Below are 22579 nucleotides of genomic sequence, written 5' to 3'. Positions count from 1 at the left end.
CATGTACTATTAAAAAGAAGAGAAGGGCTCTCCTTAGTCTATTCTTCAATATTTCTTGCAACTAAAAATAATTGCTTTAATGACAAGTTCATACTTCAGTAGGTGTGAAATACTTTTGATACTTGGCACATTTCCAAGTTCAAAACATCACTGTACAGGGTGACATCATTTTGGTGTGTGGATGCTAGCAGGTAGATTCAGTGTGCTCATTGGCATAGAGACTTATTTTTCTTCTCCTTTCTTTTCCTCGCAGATATAAATGCTATTTAGGTTTCCCAGGTAATTCCAAATAAACGAGAGAGAAATTTTGTTTTTTGAAGGACTTAAATGTTGCGAATTTCACTAACTTGGGATGGCTGAGGTGTGAAGCCAGTGTAGAGTAGATTGCAGAATTATTTTCAGAAAATTGAACAGATGTTTAGTGTTGATGAGAGGATGAAGAAATTATATTTGACACTAAGTTTTCTAAGCATTGCTATGTATTACATTGTGGCATGTGAGCTCTTTTTCAGGAATGAATTTAAGATAGGCAAATGCTCCTTTTTAAGTAATACGATCACTGACCTGTAATTGTTTGATCATTGGCACCGTCATAGTTTTGGTTTATAAATGAACCAGCTTAATACCTTACAATTTTCTTTTTTTCTCACCATAGCCCTCATTTATCCAATTAAAAATGCTATAAAATAAGATATTATTGATCTGTCATTTTCGATTGTCTTTCAAATTGACAAACAATTTGACTTGCTGTGTAAGGAAGTCACCTGTGTAATGAGATTGGCTATATGCAAGTTTGGAGATAAAATGTGTACTGGAGATAAATCGCTCTGCATAATAGAAAAGAGGAATTCGAAGAGCTAATGGAATAAGCCTGTGGGAGGAAAATAAACATCAAGAAAGCTGGGCACTTCTTGGTGGAAGGGGAGAAGTCTGAATGTGTTCTTTAATGAAGTCAAATAGATGCTCAGTTCCACATTAGCTTGAATATAGGATGAACACAGAAGAAGTGAATTCAGTGGAGTCAGAAGATAAGGGACAGTACAGTAGCAGGTAACAGAAAATCCAAAATAGTTTAAAAGGAGTTTTTTTCACTCCTTTTTCCAAAGCTTCGACTAAGGCAGTCTAAGGCTGGTAGCAGTCTCCAGCAAGAGGAATCCAGGATTATTCTATGTTATTGTTCCACTGTGTAGGTTCTCTAGTTTCAAGGATGCCTCGTAGTTCAAGGTGACTGCTCCAGCTTCAGCCCTTTCATTGGTATTCTCATGAGCAGAAAAAGGAACGGGAGGAAGGACATGTTTCATCACTTCAAGAATGCTTCCTATACCCCAAGGTTCCAAGTTAATCACGTGCCCACACCTACTGTAAAAGGGATTGGGAAATGTCTTTCATTCAAAGCAGGCATATGCCCAGCTAAAACGGTTTCATAACAATAGAAAAAAAAGGGCTAGGTTTCTAAAGACGAATGGAGAGGAGAGAATTATAGTGGGAGAGAACTAACTATCTCCACTAGAGAAAATCATCTATGAAGTTGTAGGTAGGAGGAAGCTTAATAGATTCCAGGAAAGAGGCAGTGTAGGGTGGTGGTGGTACCAAACTAAGAGGCAGGTAAGGGCAAGTTATACCCAGCCTTCTGAGTTGTGAAGAATTTTGAATTTTTAAAAATGAAACTATTGAATGCTTTTAAGGAAGAGGGTAATGTGTTCATATTCTCATATTAAGAAATCTTCTCTGGTCACTGTGTGGAGAGGAAGAGACAACATTGGTTGTATATACAAAGTTTATTTTTTTAAAAGATTTTATTTATTCATGAGAGACAGAAAGAGAGAGAGAGAGAGAGGCAGAGACACAGGCAGAGGGAGAAGCAGGCTCCATGCAGGGAGCCCAACGTGGGACTCGATCCCGAGTCTCCAGGATCACACCCTGGGCCAAAGGCAGGGGCTAAACCGCTGAGCCACCCAGGGAGTCCCTGCATATACAAAGTTTAAAATGCTTTTTGGCATACAATTGCCTAGTTATGGAGTTGTCCTAATAATATCATCATACAGGTACAAAATCTGGAAAGACGTGCACTGAATGCGTATTGTGGGAATGAGGTTAGGAAAGCTTCACTTTTTCATCTAACAACTTTTAATTTTGAATGATTTGTTTTACAATCAGCATGTATTACTTTAAATGTCATTAAAAATCAATAAATCAATGTCATTTTTTTTCGAAAAATAAAGACAAAAATATTTGAGACTCAGCTACATGGTTGTCCAAATTGCCTACTAGCATTCCGAATGGCCTTCCTTTGTTTGGATCTCCATTTCTGGTGGCTGCCTGCTGCATAGAGTCTGTCTTTCTGCAGGATCCCTTTGCACTGACAAGTTCAATTAGATGGTTGTCCTGCCTTACATTTTGGTTTTTGTGTTTTTGGTAGGGTGAGGACCGGTCCTGTCTATCCCATCATCCGATTTCCCCACCCACACATTGCTCTCCTATATTCTAGCTGGGTCGAGCACCCCAGGTTTCCTCCAGTGACATGTGAACAGGCCATGGCTACCCTCTGCCTTTGCCCCACCACTGCCATGTCTATACAGACATGTGTCAGAGGGCTGCTTGGTGAGGACTTAAAGGGACTCTGTGGGGTCATAACTGGCCCTTAATCCTGCACTTTAACTGCATGGACTTTAGAATTTTAGGGTTAAAAATTAAAGGCTTTCCGTTACACACTATTGCAGAAAAAAAGGAATTTCTTTGTGAATATCCTGAAAGTCTTAAATAGTGTCATTAAGAGCTTTGTTCCATGGTGTAGAAGAAGGATTACAGCAGCAAGAGTCAGAAGACTTGGATCATAACATAGCCTGATTTGTAGGATGATCTTGCAAATAGAATAACAATGCAAGAATATCAGCTTCTTCAGTTGTCGAACAGGGATAATTCCAACCCTACTTTATTGGGCTATTCTATATCTGAAATCATTTTTAAAACTATAAACTATCATTATAGATATTTGTTTTGTTTAGGCCATAATGAAAAATTGGGGTTATATCTATATATCTCAGCTCCTAAGGAAATCACATTTCTTTAATGTTAGACTACTGTAATTATTTTAGAAGTATTTTTCTTTGAGCTCCAATTTGTCTCCCTGTGGTATTTATGTATTATGACTTTGGTCTTTTGTGACAACGTAGACCTGGTGCCATCTTTCATCTACATAATTACTATGTATTAACCAAGAAGGATAATTGAGCTCAAACCATGACAAATTAAGGTCTATATTCTATTAAAGAATTTCTGGAACTTTAAGAATACAGTTGGGTCTCCAATAAAAAGTTTCAAAGGCATTTGGAATAAAGGAAATTCCCAAGTTTAAGTGTGTTCATGTGGCTTCCTTTTCATAAATAATTGAAGATTATGTTTAGTTTGATAAAAAATCTTTCCCAGGCTTTTTTTTTTTAAGATTTTATTTATTTATTTATTTATTTATTTATTTATTTATTTATTTATTTATTTATTTATTTATTTATTTATTCCTGAGAGACACAGAGGGAGAAAGAGAGAGAAAGAGAGAGAGAGAGGCAGAGACACAGGCAAATGGAGAAGCAGGCTCCATGCAAAAGCCCAACATGGGACTTGATCTCAGAACTCCAGGAACGTGCCCTGGGATGAAGGCGGCACTAAACCGCTAAGCCACCCAGGGATCTCCCCCAGGAGTGTTTAATTATAAAGAGCAAGAAGAAAATTGTTGTTTTACACAGCTAACTTATATACTGTCTTTAGGGGGCAGTACTAAACCACTGATAAATTTTGTTATTTCTGCTAATGCTGCTGGTAATGGTTAATATAAAATAAAACTAAAATAACTATAATGAGATTTGTGATGCAATTACATATACCCCTTAGTAAAATTTTCTAGGTAGTTAAATGGAAATGATAGTTTGAAATTCATTGATAATCAAACCCTATCAAGTAGGAATTATTACTTTACCTACTTTGCAGATAAGGAAACTAGGATTAATAAGATTATGTGATTTGCTCAAAATAACACTACCTTGGAAATGGCAGAGATGGGATTTAAATATCTATTTGACTTCACAGCTACTTCTCTTTGCCACTATGCCATCTATCATAATACACAAACTTATACCAAGAGCTACAGACATTTAGAAGAGAGCTGTATCATTTCTATTTGTGGGAAATCTGTAAAGAAGTGAAATCTGAACTGTATTTTGAGGAATCAGTAAGATTATACGAGAATAATAGCTAAAATGGTACTTAATATTTATTGAAAACTTATTATGTGTCAGGCACTTCATTTTCGTCACTTTATTTCATTATCAGGAAGAAAAGCTGTGAGGAAGGTTTTACTGTATTACTTCCCATTGAGTATATAAGGCAAATGACAATGGTCACATCTGATGAAAATCACACTAATAAGTAGGCAAGCTGGAAATTCAGAACTAATTTCAGAGCCTAAACTCTTACCCAGTAAGATACACCACACAGAGAAGTAAGATGGAAGGTGTGAATAAATGGAATTGAGCATGATTAAGGATGGGCAAACAATTCTACTTGGTTACAGTCTGGATGAGTAGAGTAAGTAAAAGTGTTTAAAAAAAAAAGACTTTGACCATAGAACCTTGAGGAATTTGGATATTATTTACTGTACAATGGGAAATAATTTATGAGATTTATGAGCAAGAAAGAAACATGAACAGGGTTTTTCTGTGGGGAGAAGAAAGAGATAGAGGAAGTTCCCTGTAAGATTGGATGAAATAATTTTAGTACCCTTAACACAAATAGAAAAGAACTGATAAATCTGTGAAATGTTGATAATTCTTACCAAGTATGCAATGATTCATGGTGCCATGCCCTGTCAGCATTGATGGTCAAACCATCATTGGTTTGATCATGAGTTGGTGAAGAAGATGCCTTTTTGGTTATTTTGCTATATTATATTTTGTAGACAGCATTGATTATACATGTAGATGCCCTTGCTGGATTAAAGTTTTATAGATGCCCCAAGATTTTCTCACTAGGATGTCTGTTGGGTGAAAAAATTGCTGTGATGATCATCTTTTATTCCTGATTTGAGAAATGTGTTCTTATGAAAGATGGGTAGCTATGTACAAAATTACAGAAATTTTTGTATTTTGAAAATAAAGTGCCCGACACATAAATTTTGCTGAGCATTCATCAGACTCTTTCAGTATGAAATTTTCATCAGTTAAGGCAAAATTCCTTGCATTGTTTCTTTGATAATTTCCTCCTATCTCTCCATGGAGCTCTTAATTTGATCCCCCACTTCTTGACTTTTAATTTCTCTTCATCGTTTGTTCTGTCTTCTGGGAAATTTCTTCAGACTTATGTTTCAACTCTCCTATTGGGTTTTAGGTATTTACTTGTTTTGTAGCATTCTGTTCTTGTTTCATGGATGCAAATATCTTCCATTTCTTCATGGATACTATTTATAACTTTTTGTATACTTATTTTGGTCTCTGTTAAAGGCTTCCTTTAAATATGTGATGATGCTTGGATTCTTATTCATATTTACCTAAAAATTTAGGAACTATTTATGTGAGTGGAGCTCTCATGAGAGGTGGGCTTCACAGTAAGAGTTAAGGCATAGGCCCCCATCATTTAGGTATTTATAGATCTTTTTTTCTTGGGAGGTCAATTTCTGCAGAGGGGAATATATTCTCATCTCCTACCTGGGGGATATAAACCTAGCTGCCATGCTCTCTAGGGCAAATGTGGGCAGGCACTGGGTAGGTTGGGAATATATAACTACCAGATAGTCAATTAATTTCTTTGTTTTTACAGAGACAGCCCTCTGTTCACAGTGCATGGATTATTAGAGTTCATAATACCTTTGTTTCAATCCCACCAGAAAATAAACCTCCCATTTTTTGTCTGTGGTGAAGGTTTAGTTTCTTGGCCAGTTGAGAACATGGGTCTCAGGGTCTAACTCGGCCAAATATAGAGTTTCTATCCTGTTGCAGCCCTACTTGCACCTACATTTTCATGTATAGTACATCTCTCTGATTCTTAAGCCTTTTTGATGGTACTGAGTTGTGAATAGACATGCTGCTTATTCTTCACCCTTATAGACATTTTGTTTGCAGTTTTCTCAAGTTTGGTTAGGCAATACCTACTCATTTGTTTATCATTATCTTAAAATTTTCTTGTTATTGCTCATCTGCTAATCTCTCTCCTTTTGTCCCTGTCCTCATGCATCAGACCATTTTTATAAATCCATTGCTGTCGTTTTAATGGGATTTGGCAAGTAGCAAAAACAAATATGCAGGTTCAACATGGAAGTCTCATTATTAATTTTAAAAGTATTACCCCTGTTAGATGTATAATATAAAATTTTATGAAGTTCAGTTTTTTGAAAAGGAGACATTATGAAAAAATGGACTTTTTAGCAAAAAAATGGGCTTTTTTAGCAATTCCTATTTCAATAAAGGATTTTCCTGCTGTTCTTCTGGATGCATTTAGAAATGATAAGATTTTTCTAATTTGTTGCTATTTAGATATTTTCTTGGGTCATTTTCATGTCTATTTTTCATTATGAACTTTGTATCCTACTAGTCTTTCTCACCCAGTTTTTTCACTTTCAATTTTTTAAAATATTCAGCTTGAATTATACATGTTTTTTTGGCTTAGTCATGTGGCACAGCCACATAACTATGGTGAATATTAAGCTTATTTTGCTTTCTAGCACAGACTACAAGAAATTAATATAATATAATTGATGTTAAGATATCTAAATAACATTGATATAATATATTGGTATAATATAAATTTAATTTCAGAGAACTTCATCTACAATAAATTTGTCACCAGGAGAAGTGGAAGAAGAAGATGATGATGAAAACACTTGTGGGCCTTCAGGACTCTGGGAAGCATTAACTCCTTGTAATGGATGTAGGAATCTTGGCTTCCCCATTCTTGCACAGGTAACAGTTTGCTTTTCTTAAGATATATTAAAACATAAAAATAGTTGCTTATGTTTTTAAGGAAATCTTTTCTGTCTTCCTGAAAATCCAATTAATATCTTGCTTGCTCTAGTTTTTCTTCAGTTGAAAGTCAGTAAAATGTTTATCTAACTTGTTGTACCTGTATGGATATGCAAACACATACTTTACATCATCTTATGTGGCTGTATTATTTTGATCATGATGATAGCCCCTGAAAAATTGAGTTGTTTTTGAGATTTTTAATATTTATGATCTAGAAATAGTTCATTTAAAGAATGTTATTTTCAAATTAAATTACAATTTATATTAATATAATAGAAAATGATTTACAAGGAAACATATTAGAGCTCTTTAATAGCATCGTTACGATTTTTTTAGCACAATATAACATTGTAGAATAATGTTTGCCTTTGAAAATTATGTAGGACAATCCAAAAATGAGACCATTGATATAATTTTGAAACTATCTCACCATTCATTAAGTCCATTTTATTCTACTATATCACCTTCAAATTCGTGTTGTGTGTTTTGGACCAACACAAGCCTATGGAGGAATTTCAGAAATAAGTAAAATTACCCAGAGCTAGGAAATTTGAAGCCAAATGAAAATATGAAAAAACATTAATGCAAAAAGCAATCTAAGGCTAAGGTATGTATGTGTAACTACTTAGTGCATATGTGGAAAAATAGTCTTGGGCAGAAAATAGTTTGCAGTAATTATCCAGAATAGTGTCACATCTCAAAAATATTATTTTCTGTTTTGCCTCAAGTATGAGGTAATTATTTCTAAGAAAAAAATCACATTTTTCATGTCTTATGTCACAAGTTGATCAAGTTCCAATATTAATTTATTGTAGAGAAAACAAAGTCAGCAGATAGTACCTAAAAAAAAAAAAATCTCTTCACCTTAACATGAACTATTTTTAGGACTCTAAGACACTATCCTAATCATTACAGAATTGTTATCAATATCTACTGGACCCTGAGTTCAATAAAGGTAGGGATTATATATTGCATTATATCTATTTCAGGGCCAGCATAGTTCCTGGCATATTGTAAGTATTAAGTAGTATTTCTTTTTTTTTTTATTAAGTAGTATTTCAGTGGAACAATTAATAAATGCATAGTATATTTGGCAGTTTCATTTCCTCACTTAAAGAGTTTTACCTCCAAAAAAAAAAAAAAAATGAGTTTTACCTCCTATCTATAAGGAGATAGGATAAAGGAATGAAAAAAATATAAGTTTTATTTTATTAATATAACCTCATCTGCTTAATGGTTTACTAGTAATCAAATGCTTTTATTGTTTGTTATTGTTTCATAAGATAAAGTATTAGAGCTCTGAGCCAGCAATAATATATAACTAAAATTTGCTTCTCTACCACCTTCTTCAACACTGATTTTTTTCATTTTATTAAGTTTGGTAGTAGACTTGGAAGTAACTTGACTTTGGTTTACAATATTTTAATACTAGAGATTTTTCTTGGGCCACTTTCCTGTGAAGACTTGCAAATAATAGTATTTTAATAGTTTATATTTACCACAAAATGTTTCCCAGTCTGCAGCTTCCCCCTCATTTGTATATGTGAGGTTTTTGTGTAGTTTTTTTAAACTATTAAATTCATTAAAATTCTTATTTTTATTCTTCTTATTTTTTTGTTTAATTCATCTCATCTAGAAGCAACTCCCATTTCTCTCATTATATTGCATCCTGTTTGGCTTGGATTTTCTTCTGAAATCTCTTATTTTTGTTGTCCTATTTTTAAAACCACCATGATATTTTTACATATAATGCATGGGAGGAGAAATCATGATTGCATTAATTAGCTGACATGATTGCCTGGTCTTAGAAATCTATATTTTCTAAAAGTATCCTTATTGGTATTTTCATTGTTACTGATTACATCTATAAATTTACTTGACATGTAGTATCTTTTTTTTACTCTATTTAATATAATAAATGAAGAGCAGAATTCTTTTGTTACTATTCTCATCTGGTCTTCTACTAATGTTCTCAATTTGTTGATGGACTCTCCTTTAACATATGTATCTACAATAAAACTTAATACATTTGTTGTGACATTGGAGACATCATATCAAATGTAAGTTTGTCCTCAACTTACAATAGCTTTGAACTCAGGATTTTCTGGGCCAGCTTCAGAATAGAAGTTTTCTTAAAATTTCATGAAAAAAAAAGGATTTTGTTTTGAAGTTGTTTTTTCTAGACCTGAAATATTTTGGGAGGTCATTAGAAAATCATTAAACTGATGACTATGCATAGAAGGCCTCACAAAAACCTATTACCTTACAGTTTGGTAAAGGAGCCTTTGGGAATCACTGGCATTAGTATAATACTATGCAAATTTCTATATGCTCAGATTTGTTGGATTCAAATAAAATATATTTATTTCACATTCATAACCCTTAATTTAAGTGGATCAAGCACACATGTATCAAATATCTTCTATATTCAAAGCATAGTCCTAATCTTCAGAAACATGAGGATTATGGAAATACAGACTCAATTAAAACTATGTGATGTATTACTTTTAGAGTCTCAAATAGATTTTTTGCTTGCAAAATTAGAACATTGGCTGATCCTATGGATCTTACACTTCTAAGATTATCTAGCCTCCAGTTTTTGTCTAGATTTTGAATTGATCCTATATTCGGGTTTTAGCCAATTTTTGTTTTTTCTAGTCTTAATATGGCATTTTGTCCTTCCTTTGTGACAAGATGTTATTTCGAATTCTAAATTTTCACAAAGAAATTAAGAATTTTAAATAACATCAGGGAATTAAAATTAAGGCTTACAGAATATGTTAGGTATTTTAGTATAATTTCAATGCAGTTGAATATTTAAGTTGGCAAAAAAAACAAGAATAAAGAGACTGGGGAAATGAAGCCCTTTCTAGAAAGTATAATTAATTTTTTAATACTCCTGAAAATAATATTTTATAATAATAATAATAATAATAATCACTACCATTTGCTTGTGTTCCTGGTTATATATTTTGGAAATTTTAGACTTTTTTTTTTTTTGGTTAATACATGTAGATGAAAAATGAGAGTCTTTAGAGTAACCTTTAGTATTTTATTCTATCATCTGTGAATTTAATCACAAATATCAAGTTAAGGGAAAGTTAAAGATAGTTCAGAACCTGATCAGAAATTGCCATTTGTTTTTATTGCTACCCTTCCCTTTTAAAAGAGCATATATGATTAGAGCAGAGAATTTGAGATGAATTGTGTGAGGGTGGATGACACTGATCTCCTCCACAATCTTATATGAGATGTCCACCTCTGCACCATGGTGTGGTGCAGGGCTTTGAGGCTCTTTCCTAAAGAGTCAGTACTGCTGGGTGGAGACCTCTGGCTTCCATCCTGTTCATTCATGTAGCCTTTACTCTGAGGTTGTAATGAAGGGTCTCAATACTGAGCTGTTAGCTGTTTTTGCCACAGGCTTGCCAGTAGTTTCTGCTCTTGGAATCACCAGATTTGTTCTCCCTCTGAGAAGAAGCCAGTAGCTCCTCCTGATGTGCTAGAAGTGCCCTCTGAAGACAAGAAGGGCTTGTAGCCCTTGCTTACAACAATATTAGGACATGCCGAATGCACCCCCTATGGTCTTTCTCCTGTGCTTCCTCCTGGATCTGTGATGGCTGCTGCTGTCGCCATCCCTGACCTTTTATCTGATACTGTAGGCTTTGTGACTGCAGACGTATGTGAACTCTTGAATGCAGCAGGTGTGGGAGGCATGGTGAATTCATTCCTCCCCAGCATACACATAAGAGGTGGCCCCAAACAATCAGGGTTCATGTGAAGACTCCTGATGTCAACTTGATCTTGATCCCTTCCATAGAAATGAATGACATTTGCCTAAGGGAGAGACAAACAAGTGAAATAAACAAAGTGAGACCTTTTATTCCTATAGCTAAACAACAAGAGTTTATAATAAGAATTTTGAGATCTGAAGTCCAATTTCCCATTTGTTGCAGGAATCCACCCTCCTTAATATCTCCACAATGACCCCATGATCCTTCCAGTTTTTCTTGGACAGTTACAGTGTCAGCAAGAGCATTGTTATAATTCACCAGTGAATATCCTCATATTCTATTTTTTATACACTTGTGTTAGTATTTCTGCTGGTTAAGTGGGATGCACTTCAGTATTCTGACAGCTATGAACAATGCACACAGGCACATCTGTCTGCCTCTGATGTATACAGAATCAGCACATGGCAATCATGGGGAGCCATGGCTGGGGAGATGGTGAGGATGCCACAGATGGCAATACAATATTGGATGTGAAATTAAGAGTGGCTGACAGCTAAGGAAGCTCTGAAATACAGCATTGGGGAACTCTGGAGCCCCCGGAACCTCCTCAATGTGACACAGGCTCCAAATGGAGGCTCTGATTGCCCTGAACCCATCCAAATGTAATGAATTTTCTAGGTGAGCCTCACCCAAAGGTGAGCCTCAGTACCAAAGGCTCTGCGGGACTTTTAGCTGTTCTCCCATAGCACCCTGGCCCCATCTTTTAGAGTCTCTGTGAAGACTTACCGATGGACTCTTGTCCTCCTCTTCAAACCCAGTTATGTCCAGTGAGTCCCCAACTGGGATGGCATGGGAACCACTGTAAGCCTCTACTGGTGGTCTCAGAATGTAAACAAGGTTTTCCCAATGCACAAAAAGATCTTTTGTATCAGAAGGGGGACAGAGCTGAAGGTAAAAAGAGCGGCCAGTGGCAAGCTTCAGGTGGAGCTGTTGTTTTGTACCATTATGGATGGATATTGTTACAAACTTTGAAGGACACAGTCTGGTTAGCTCTAAGATCTGTGTAGGCTTGTAACCCTTTTCCTGGGGGGCAGGACCATATCTGTTATGGTCATCACAGATAGCAGTTGGTCGAGCCAGCAGCATGACATCAGGTAGTGTGAGGTGGGGGCTGGTGCGGATGATGCCCACAGTCACCATTCGGGCACGGTTGTGCACGTCGTCAGTCACTTCTCCTTTTTTGCCCACCTGTATAAAGTCACTCTCAAACATTGGTGCATACTTCAATATGGTGTACTCCCTCTTGTACAGGTGTTGCTGTAGTTTCCCCATGGAGGTATTAAACATACCCATTGCAGGGCTGCTTTGGGCTGTGTAATGTGGTAACTTAGACTGACTGTTCATGACTATCTTTTATCAAGGACTCCTATGGGTCTTCCACACCTTACCACACTTTTCAGGGTGTCCTATTTCCCTGATTTCTCTAGCAGGTGGCCCAGCAGTGGTCTTCTACAGGTCTCTGAGCAACTGAGAACAGGGTGGGAGTACTGATTACCAATTGTTCAGTGCTAAAGACAATTAATTGCACCTGTACTAGACTGTGCTCTGCCTAGATCATGGAGATGTCAGGGTGCACAGACATTAGGGACCCAGTAGATGACAGGGTGCTCAGATGTTGAGTGCAGAATCGGGGCCCCAGTAGATATTACCATGTGCAGATGTTGAGGAGCAGAGGTCAGGGCCCCAGCAGATGTCAAGGTGCACAGATGTTGGGACCCTAGTAGATGTCAGGGTGCACAGAGGTGGAGGCCCACAGAGGTTGGGCCCCAGTAGATGTAATCGTACGCAGATGTGGAGGAGCAAGAGATCTGGGCCTCAGTAGATGTCAGAGTGCGCAGATGTTGAAGTGCTCAGATGTTAGGGTCCCAATAGAGGTCAGAGTATGCAGATGTTGAGGCGTGTAGATGTTGGTGTTCACTTGGAGTAGGGAGGGGCCTCCTCTTGAGCCTAATACATTGGTTCACAATAGCCTCTGCTCTATTGCATTCTACAACCTCACTGCTTATTGTATTTGTACAGCTCCTCTCCTCCGAAACTGAAGCCTCCACCTGGGCTTAAACCACCCCACAGGACTCCTTTTATCTTCTCCTGCCCATTGTGACCTGTGCCCACCACGCACTCCTTTGTCACTGTTGCCCATCAGCCCCTCCCTCAGAGCAGGGACACTGTCCTCTCCGCCTCACCCCACCCATCCTTACAAGGCTACCCTGTCTGTGACAGCTCAGCACAACCCCCTGCCCTAGGGACTCATCTGAGGTTTTTAATACATACTGGCAAATCACTTTCCTTTAAAAAGGTTTAGGTAAAATTTCTGTTAGGTATGAGCTTAAAATATACACACTCTCCTAACCAGGACTTCTGGTGTAACCAATTAGAAGTAATTGTAGACAATTTACCTTGAGAATTGTAGAGAATTTACCTTGATGAGAGAATTGGACAAAGTGGTAAATAGGTTAGTGCAGGGTGTTTATCAAGGTTTATTATAGCGAAAAAAGATCATAAACAAGATTAATGCTTTACAATAGGGGCTGGGTTAAAAAAATTATGGAGCATTCTATGATATAGTACTCTGCAGTTGTGAAAATCATTATGTAGTTCCCTATTTAACATGATAGTCTTGATTTTTTTTTTCTTAAAGAAAAAGAGCAAAGCAAAAAGATATCAAAGTAGCATTCTATGTGTGGTCCAATTTATATAAGATCATCTGTGTGTGTGTTTGCATATGAAAATATGTTCAGTGAAATGTTTAAAGTGCTTATCTTTGGATGGTATAACTTTTCTTTATACTTCCTATTTTTATTAGGTTAATTATTTCTATTAGTGGGGAAAAAACTTTTTATTTGCAATGCCTATAGTTACAGCCATGATAAATTTTATGTTTTGATACACCCTCACGTTGCTGATGAGATTTTTAAGCTTTTTTCTAGATGTTTATATGGTGACTATACAATAAAGGAGCCTTAAACATTACATTTATACTCTAGTCTTACCCACTATCGTACTGGATATATATAAAAAAGAAATTTGCTGACTACCATGTTATCAATTCAATAAGATCAAGGTATTTTTATTGGTATGATGATATACACAACACACACACATATAGAAAGTCATAGTAGCCATAGTGTTTGAGTCTTTAGTTTGTTTTATAGGTCAAAAGAAACATTTTCTTCCCTTCATATTGAAATATCCAGTATTTCTGATAATAGGATTAGTTTTCCTTTGTTTATTAAGAGGCCTCTTAACATACCAATAAAAATTTTTACTGGCTTGTTTAAAGTCCTTACTTATATCTTAATTTCTACCTTATGTCTCTATTACTTATCTTAGAAAAAACATTAAGCCTAATATACAGTTAGTAAACAAACTAACATTTTAAAAGTATCCCAGTGGTTTTGGTCTTTTTTGAAAAGAATAAATAGCATGGGACACAGTAATTTAATTTAGGTGCTTAAAAAAACAACGTGAAGATATACTGGTTTTCTTAAAAGCATTTGCACATATATTACAAGATATTTATCTTAGTATTCCATTAGAACCTGAGGTAATTGTCTTATCTCCAGGGAAATCAGACACTGTAATACTTGTAGGGTCTATGGACTTTCAGAAATTGTTCCAGACCACTCATTAGATCAACAACAGTAAAACTCCTATTATTGGCCTGATAATCATCATGTGTAGCATTCTGGAAAATATATTTCTATTTTCATTAATCTGATATAGTTTGTCTTAAACTCCTCTAGCCATTTAGAAAACTATCTTATGAATATTTGCCTCAAAACTTAAGAAGTTCAGATGCCTAAATAAAAAGCTACCTGAATCTGAGATTAAGGAATTCTTTTTATGAGAATGCAGCAGCTTTCTATATGCTGTTCTTGAAACAGATTTCCATACAGTTAGGCTTTAGATATGATTAAAATAAATTTATGCTCCCTGTCCTCTACATTAGAGCTTGTGTCATCAAGTAAATCATTTAACTTCCTTGGGTCTTATTTTTCTCATCCTTGAAATTGAGATGACTCATTAGATATCTTTCAACTTCAAAACAGTTATGATTTTATCATAGGGACTTAACATTTTCTCCTTATAATGAAACTACTGTGTTCTTTGGAAATACTCCGAACAATAATAATGAGTCAAGGAATTATTCAGATCTCAACAGCTCTGGGAATTGTGATTCAATATATAGTCTTATTCTGTTGCTGAAATTTTTGCTGGAACTTTTAGAAGAACAAACATTCAAAATATTATCTCAGTAATTTGGGTAGTGAACGAGGGGAGTGCTTAAAACAATGTAATTGAAAATATGGGTTAAACATTTTAGACAATTTAGTTAATAATGAACATGGCTGTGGTAGGCATATTAGCTCCCCCAAAAGATGTCCATATCTTGATCTTCACAAGTTGACCCTATGACATTACATGATAAAGGACTTTGCAGATGTGGTTAAGTTAAGGATCTTGAGATGGGGAGATAGCCTGGGTTACCCAGGTGGGTCCAATGTAATCACAATGGTCTTTATAAAATAAAGGCAAAAGGTTGGAATCAGAAGGATAAGTGATGACAGAAGCAGAGGTTAAAGCAATACAACCATGAACCAATGAATGCCGGTGGTTAAAAAGCAGGAAGTGGATTTCCCCTGGAGCCTCCAGAAAGAACTAGCTCTGCAAACACCTTGATTTTAGCCCAGTGAGAATAATTTTGGACTTTTGACATCCAGAACTGTAAAAGAATAAGTTTATGTTGCTCTAAGCCTCTGTATGTCTTAATCTGTTCCTGCAGCCCTGGGAAACTGATGCAGATTTTGCTACCTAGAAGTGGGAGGCTGCTATAACAAATACATAAAAATATGGAAGTGTCTTTGGAATCGGGCAGTAACTAGAGGCTGGAAGAGTTTTGAGTGGTATAGTAGGAAAAATCTAGATTGCCTTGAACAGAAATATGAATACTAATGATTCTGCCAGTGAGGGCTCAGAAGGCTGTTATATGGGGGGAAAAAAAAAACAAAACCCAACTATACGGTCTCAAAAAATACCTGTATTTTCACAGAGTATTTGTAGAAAGATAGATATTAAAGGCACTACTGGTGAAGGCTCAGAAAAAAGTGAGGAAAGTGGTAGAAAAAACCTATTATCACCTTAGAGAATACCCAAATCACCATAGCCAGCATGTGGGTAGATGTATGAATATTGTTAAAGGTGCTTCTGGTAAAGACAGAAGTAAATGAGAAATATGTTATTGAAAACTGGGAGAAAGGAGGTGTTGAATAGTAGCAGAAAGCCTAGCAGAATTGTGTTACATATAAAGCAAAGTAGTATCTGATAAATTTGGATCTTTAGCTGAAGGAATTTCCAAGCATGGCGCTAAATGTACAGCCTGGTATCTCCTTGCTACCTATAGCAAATATGAGAGAAAAAAGATAAATTGAGTGAATATTTTTTTTCCAACAAGCACATTTTTTATATGAGGCATACTTCAGAATCCATGGTTCTAAAAGATACATATACAACATTTCATCCAAGAAAAAATAGAATACACATTTTCTTCAAGTACACACAGAAGAATCCATTGGCTAAATCACATAAAAAAGACATAAATAATACAAATTTAAGAAGGCTGAAATCATACCAAGTATATTTTCTAACCACAGTGATACAAAACTAAAGATCAACAATAACAGAAAGCTGGAAAATCTAGCTTTTAAGCAAAAAGAAACCAGGGTGTGATTGAGACATTCTCAGCCTGTCCAGATTGAAAAAGAGGCTAAATTTTTAGATTCGCTGTCAAGAAAGTGTGTCCTGGGGAGAAAGCCAAAAGTGTGACTGGATAACTTTTTCCTAGTGCCCACGTGATAAAAAAAAAAATCAGTATTCCATCACACAGAGGGCTCTTTGATGAGATTATATGTATGTGTCATAGATCTTCTCAGAACCATCCAGAGATGGGATTATCCAGGAAGGATCTGTGGAGTCAAGAAAAGACTTATCAAACTGAGTGGTTGCAAATGTTGTTAACCTTTATTAAATAGGAAGATTGAGAGGACAGGGCTGAGAGTGGACCTGAGCACTATGAAGGATTATTCCTAGTCTTTGAAACCTAGTGGGATTTACTCATTTGGATTTCTAAGTTGACTGTAACTGTTTACCCCTATTCCCCCCCCCCCCCACCTTTCTCCCTCTTTGGATGGGAATATCAATAATTGTTATTCTATGCCCGTCCTACCATTGTACTTTGGTAGCAAATAACTTGTTTTCTAGTTTCAAAGATTCACAGACAAAGAGGAATTTTGCTTCAAGATGGATTATACTCAGAATTTCTCCCATACCTGATTTGGATGATGAGATTTGGGAGTTTGAGCTGATAAGATTCTGAGTTTAAATTGATTTTGTTAATGGGTTGAAACCTGGGAGAATGTTGAGATGAGGGTGATTGGCTTTTACGTGTGGACAGCAGATATACACTGCCTTCAGGCCTCCCCCATTAAAAACCTCCAACAGATAATCCTCTGTTTTTATTCTCCATTTGCTGGTTAGAAGAGAAGGACTTTGGGGCTTCCTTTTTGGAGCCCAGAGGGTAGAGTATAATAAATAATAATAATAATGTTTCCTCCCTCTATAAATATTCAGATTCTAATCCCTAGAACCTTTGAATAATCTATATGTCAAAAGGGAATTTGCAGATGTGATTAAGTTAAGGATCCTAAAATTGGGAGATTATCCTGGATTGCCTAATGTGGACTCATTGTAATCATAAGAGTCCTAATAGGGAAGAGGATATGATGAAAAATGAGAGAAAAAAATTTAAATGTTACACTGCTAACTTTGAAGATGGAAGAAGGAACCACGAGCCAAGTAATGTAGGTGACCTCTTGAAAAGAAAAAGGCAGAGAACAAATTCTCTCCTAGAAAAAAAAAATTCTCTCCTAGAGTCCCTAGAAGTAACAAGCCCTGCTGACCCCTTGATTTTACCCCTGTAAAACTTCAGGGGTAAAATAAGACTTCAGACTTTTGATCTCAATAACCATCTGAGAATAAATTAATATTGTTTTAAGCTACTAAGTTTGTGGTTGTTATACTGACTAAAGGAAACTCTTACAATGACTATGGAAATTTGGTCTGTAGACATTTCATCTATTACATACTCATTTAAGGAGCAGATACCTTTTGTTTGTGTCTAGGAGAAGGTAGGAGATGAGGCATTTACAGAGGAATATATTTTATAACTACCAAGCGTTCATCGGATCTAGGTTTTTATGATTTTATGTAGTCATTTTAATAACTTTAAAAATAATTGGACTAAAGCTTTACCATTGGAAAGTCTTCATTTTGTATATTTTTAGGAAACTATTATCATAATGATGGTGATAGTAGTAATGTTAACAATAATATCTAGTATTTATTGAATGATAGAAACTTCACATTCCTTGTATCATTTAAATTTCATCACAGTTCTTTGAAATATTTTCACCTGACCTTAAGAAAATTGAGTTTCAAGAGATTAAGTAACTTGCCCAAGTTTGCTTATCTATGTTTGATCTAAAACTCATGTGAGGGGTATCTGGGTGGTTCAGTCGTTTAAGCATCTGCCTTCCACTCAGGTCATGATCCCAGGCCTGGAATGGAGCCCCATGTCGGGCTCGCTGCTCAGTGGGGAGCTGCTTCTCCCTCTCCCTCTGCTGCTCACCCTGCTTGTGGTTGCTCTCCCTCTGCCAAAAAAATAAAAATAAAAAATAAAAGTAAAAATAAAAATAAAAAAAACAACTCATGTGAGTACTTCTCTATGAAATTAAAAACAATTTTAAAGGGCCCTGTTTCTCATAGTAGGGTAAATCTGTATATTTTCTATTGTTCAGTATTTTTTACTATAGTCTTTCTCTGTTACAGAGGTTCTCAGTAATTGCTGATGTCACTCTTGCTTCGTGTATATTCAGTTGATACACATTTTGTATTATGTTTCCAGGGTAGTTAAACTGCTAAATATATTTTTTATTCGACAGATTAAAAAAAATTGATGACTTGATAGGAATCTCAGTTCATTTAGTATCCCTCCATATTTCTCTGTTCTTTTATGCATTCATCCATCTGTTCCACAAATGTTTATTGACCATTCGTTACACGGAGGGTATAGAGCACTAAACAATATAAACGTGCATCGTGCCTCATGTTTTAAAGTTTGTGCCAGGAACTGTGAATGACATAAAATAAGGATTATATATAGTTTCTGCCTTGATGAATCTTAAAATTTAGTTCAAGTAATTATCCTGACTGCTATTTATTGATACCAATAAATGAACAAGTAACTTACTCTCTGCTTCCTATTCTTTAAAACAAGGAGGCTATTTTCCTGTTTATAGGATTGTTATAAAGATCTTAAAACATAAATGCAGGTTTCTGTATAAATTCCTTCCTGTACAAATGCAAACTGATCTTTTTCTGTTCAGTTCTTAGCCTCTGAAAATAACACTCTGGCAATTTGGGTAGGATTTATGAGTTAAAGAACAGTATGCATAGTGCAAACTAACTTTGTAAGTGCATTAAGATGAGTGTAATATTTATTTGTGCTTAGAAGGTCTGGCAGTACATATGCTTTGCTAATGCTGTGTTAATAATAGTTATGTCTGGTGGTTCTATGTAAGGCTTAATATTTCAGGAGGACTTTAACTTCTACTTTATATACTTACATATTTTTGGATGATTTATACTAAGCAATTTAATTTTCTAATATTTTATATTTTGTTAAAAAAATGCCATAAGTTGTAAAAAGTCATGACAATCCATTATGTTACCATGAGTTTCCATAGAATAGTTTGAAAATAATTGCTTGCATCTGTCCATACATCCATTCCTTCATTGATGTCATCCATTCACTCAATCATTCATTCATTTTTCATAGTAGTCTATACTTTTCTAGGCATTTTTTATTCAGTTGTCTTTAATGATTTAAATTGCTTGTTTTGAGAGGAGTAGGTAGGGAAAGCTGGAAGACACTGTGGGATGAATCATATTGTGTGATTGTCATTGTATAACTATTATTTTTATTAAGGACAACATATTTCTCATTATTGTTTTAAGTCACATTTCCCTGATTATTAGTGAGACGGAACTTTTTTCTGAGATGATTTTTGGGCATTTGTATTCTTCTTGTGTGAATTGCATGCCATTTTATATTTTTTAAAAGAATTGATTTAGAAGTATATTTTAATACAATTAATCCTTGTTATTTGTGGATTCTGTACTTGTGAATTTGCTCACTTGTTGACATTTATTTGTAACCCCCAAACTGGACAACACTCGTGGTGACCATTCATGGACATGCAGAGAGCAGTGAAAAATTTGAGTCACGTAATGTACATGTTTTTAGTTGAAGTTGAATAGGTGAAGCTCTGCCTTCTTGTTTGGCTCTTACCCTGTATAAACAGTTGTCCTTTTCACAGTCTGTTTTGTGCCACTTAGATAAAAAATTTTGTGCTTTTGTTGGGGATTTCACTGTTTAAAATGACTCAGTAGCTCTGTCCAGTGTTTCTAGGAGCTCAAGAAAACTGTGATGTACTTTCTGAGAAAATATGTGCATTGGATAAGCTTCGTTCAGGCACGTGTTATAGTGCTGTTGGCTGTGAGTTCAGTGTTAGTGAATCAAAAATATATATTGAATAAGTTATCTTTAAAGAAAAAAATATATAAAAATTATTGATCAGTTGATGAAAATGCTGTGACCAGGTACTTGCAGGAACCTAACCCCGTATTTTCCCTAAGAGCAATGATTCAGTATTTGCTAATTCAGTGCTCAGGGCAGATTTATACACTAAAACTTCCATGAAATTGAGAATTCACTGTATATTCTAGATACCAAACTTGGTGAAAAACATTTCAAAAAAATGTTTCCCCAGTTTGCTGCTTGCCCTTTGATTTGTTTATATATATATTTTTTTCTTTGAGGGCAGGAGTTTTAATCTTTATGAAGCCAAAAAATTAAAATATATTTATTTAATACTTCTGGGTTTTGTGTCTTGCTAGCCTGACTTGACCAACTGCATAATTATAAAAATAACTTACCATATTTTCTTCATATGTAGGTACTTTATATGTGTATATATGTGTGTACACATATGTATCTACAGTAGTCTCTCTTTCACAGGGTTTTGCTTTCTGTGGTTTCAGTTACCCACCATCAGTCACAGTCCAAAAGCAAATGAACCTCCTTCTGACACATGTGTCACAAGGTCAATAGTATCCTGACACTATGTCACAATGCCAGCATCATTCACCTCACTTTATGTCATCATGTAGGCATTCTATCTTCTTCCATCATTACAAGAAGAAGGATGAGTACAGGACAATAAGGTGTTTTGAGAGAGAACCCACATTCACATAACTTTTATTATGGTATGTTGTAATTGTTCTGTTTTGTTACTGTTAATCTCTCACTGTGCTTAACTTGTAAATTAAACTTTTTCATAGGTATGTGCATGTTTAGGAAAAAAAGGTCTTGGAACACTGTGGGTCTTGGAACATATCCCCCGTGGGTAAAAGGGGACTACTGTATGTATACATGTATAGTTAATTAGCAAGTGAGGAGGAACCCAAGATAAATTATAGAATTAAAAATACATATATGTGTATAAATAATATATAATATAAATATATAATTAATTATATAGTAACCAAATTTATCTGTGTAAATAGATTTATCCATGTTCAAGCATGTGTCAGGATTTCCTTCTTTTTAAGAGCTGCATAATATTCCATTGCTTTTGAATATCACGTTTTGTTTATTCATCAATGGATACTTGGGTTGTGTCCACATTTTGGCTCTTGCAAATACTCCTGCTGTGAATATGGATGTGCAAATCCCTCTTTGAGACCCTGCTTACAGTTATTTTGGATATATAACGTGAAGTGAAATTGCTGGATTCTATGGTAATTTTATTTAAAATTCTTTTAGGAACTGACATGCTGTTTTCCATTGCAGCTGTAGCATTTCATATTTCTACCAACAGTACACAAGGGGTTCCAATTTTTCCACATCCACATCAACCCTTGTTATGTGTGTGTGTTTTTTTTTTTATAGTAGCCATCCTAATAGGTGTCAGGTGACATCTCACTGTGGTTTTGATTTGCATTTTTCTAATGAACAAGTGATGTTGAGCATCTTTTCATATGATCATTGGCTCTTGTATATCTTTGGAAAAATGTCTACTTAAATTATTTTAAAAATTGGATTATTTGTTTCTTTGTTGCTAAGTTGTAGGAGTTCTTTATATATAGTCTGGATATTAATTCCTTGTCAGGTATACGATTTGTGAATATCTTGTCCCAGGTCATAGGTCAACTTTTTCACTCTGTTGATTATGTCCTTTGATGCACATACGTTTTAAGTTTTGATTTACTCCAATTTATCTACTTTTGCCTTTGTTGCTGCACTTTTGTTTTCATTCCCAAGAAATTCTTGTCAAATCAAATGTCATGAAGATTTGCTCTATTTTTCTTAGATTTATACTTTTAGATCTTACTGACCTTTTGATAGGAACAATGTCAAATTTAGAGATTAACTAGTAGAAAATAGGCATTTTTATAATATTGAATCTTCCTACTCAGGAGCATGGTATTAATTTATATATTTTCAAGTCCTTTTTTATGTTGTTAAGTAGCTGTATAGCATTTTTTTTTTTTTTAGTTTTCCTACATTCCTACATTTTCCTACATTCCTACATTAGTGGGTTTCTTAAAAAAGATTTTATTTATTTATTCATGAGAGACACAAAGAGAGAGAGAGAGAGAGAG

General features: G+C 35.2%; 2 protein-coding genes and 1 long non-coding RNA gene across 17 annotated transcripts in view; 1 reads left to right on the top strand and 2 right to left on the bottom strand.

Annotated features, from left to right (window-relative positions):
- Positions 1–22579, top strand: part of ANKS1B (ankyrin repeat and sterile alpha motif domain containing 1B) — a 1043873-nt gene that overhangs the window by 278195 nt on the left and 743099 nt on the right. For all 15 annotated transcript variants that reach the window (XR_012005947.1, XM_072773232.1, XM_072773224.1 and 12 more), the window contains exon 9: positions 6801–6944. Coding sequence is in view for 14 of the 15 variants with exons in the window: in XM_072773232.1 (XP_072629333.1) it covers positions 6801–6944 (144 nt within the window). In the remaining variant the exon portion in view is untranslated. The remainder of the gene's footprint in view (positions 1–6800; positions 6945–22579) is intronic.
- Positions 10131–12922, bottom strand: GARIN6 (golgi associated RAB2 interactor family member 6). Its single transcript, XM_072773251.1, has 2 exons — positions 11525–12922; positions 10131–10841 (listed from the first exon to the last, which is right to left on the bottom strand). The coding sequence occupies exons 1-2, from the start codon at positions 12140–12142 to the stop codon at positions 10584–10586; spliced, it is 876 nt and encodes a 291-aa protein (XP_072629352.1). The 5' UTR covers positions 12143–12922; the 3' UTR covers positions 10131–10583.
- Positions 18170–21010, bottom strand: LOC140602945 (uncharacterized). The gene is made up of 2 exons (XR_012005965.1): positions 20852–21010; positions 18170–18504 (listed from the first exon to the last, which is right to left on the bottom strand). It is a non-coding gene; the product is annotated as an uncharacterized lncRNA (long non-coding RNA).

The sequence above is a fragment of the Canis lupus genome, chromosome 13 (genome assembly GCF_048164855.1).
Source record: "Canis lupus baileyi chromosome 13, mCanLup2.hap1, whole genome shotgun sequence".
NCBI classification, from domain to species: domain Eukaryota; kingdom Metazoa; phylum Chordata; class Mammalia; order Carnivora; family Canidae; genus Canis; species Canis lupus.
This window is presented reverse-complemented; position numbering and strand designations above follow the sequence as displayed.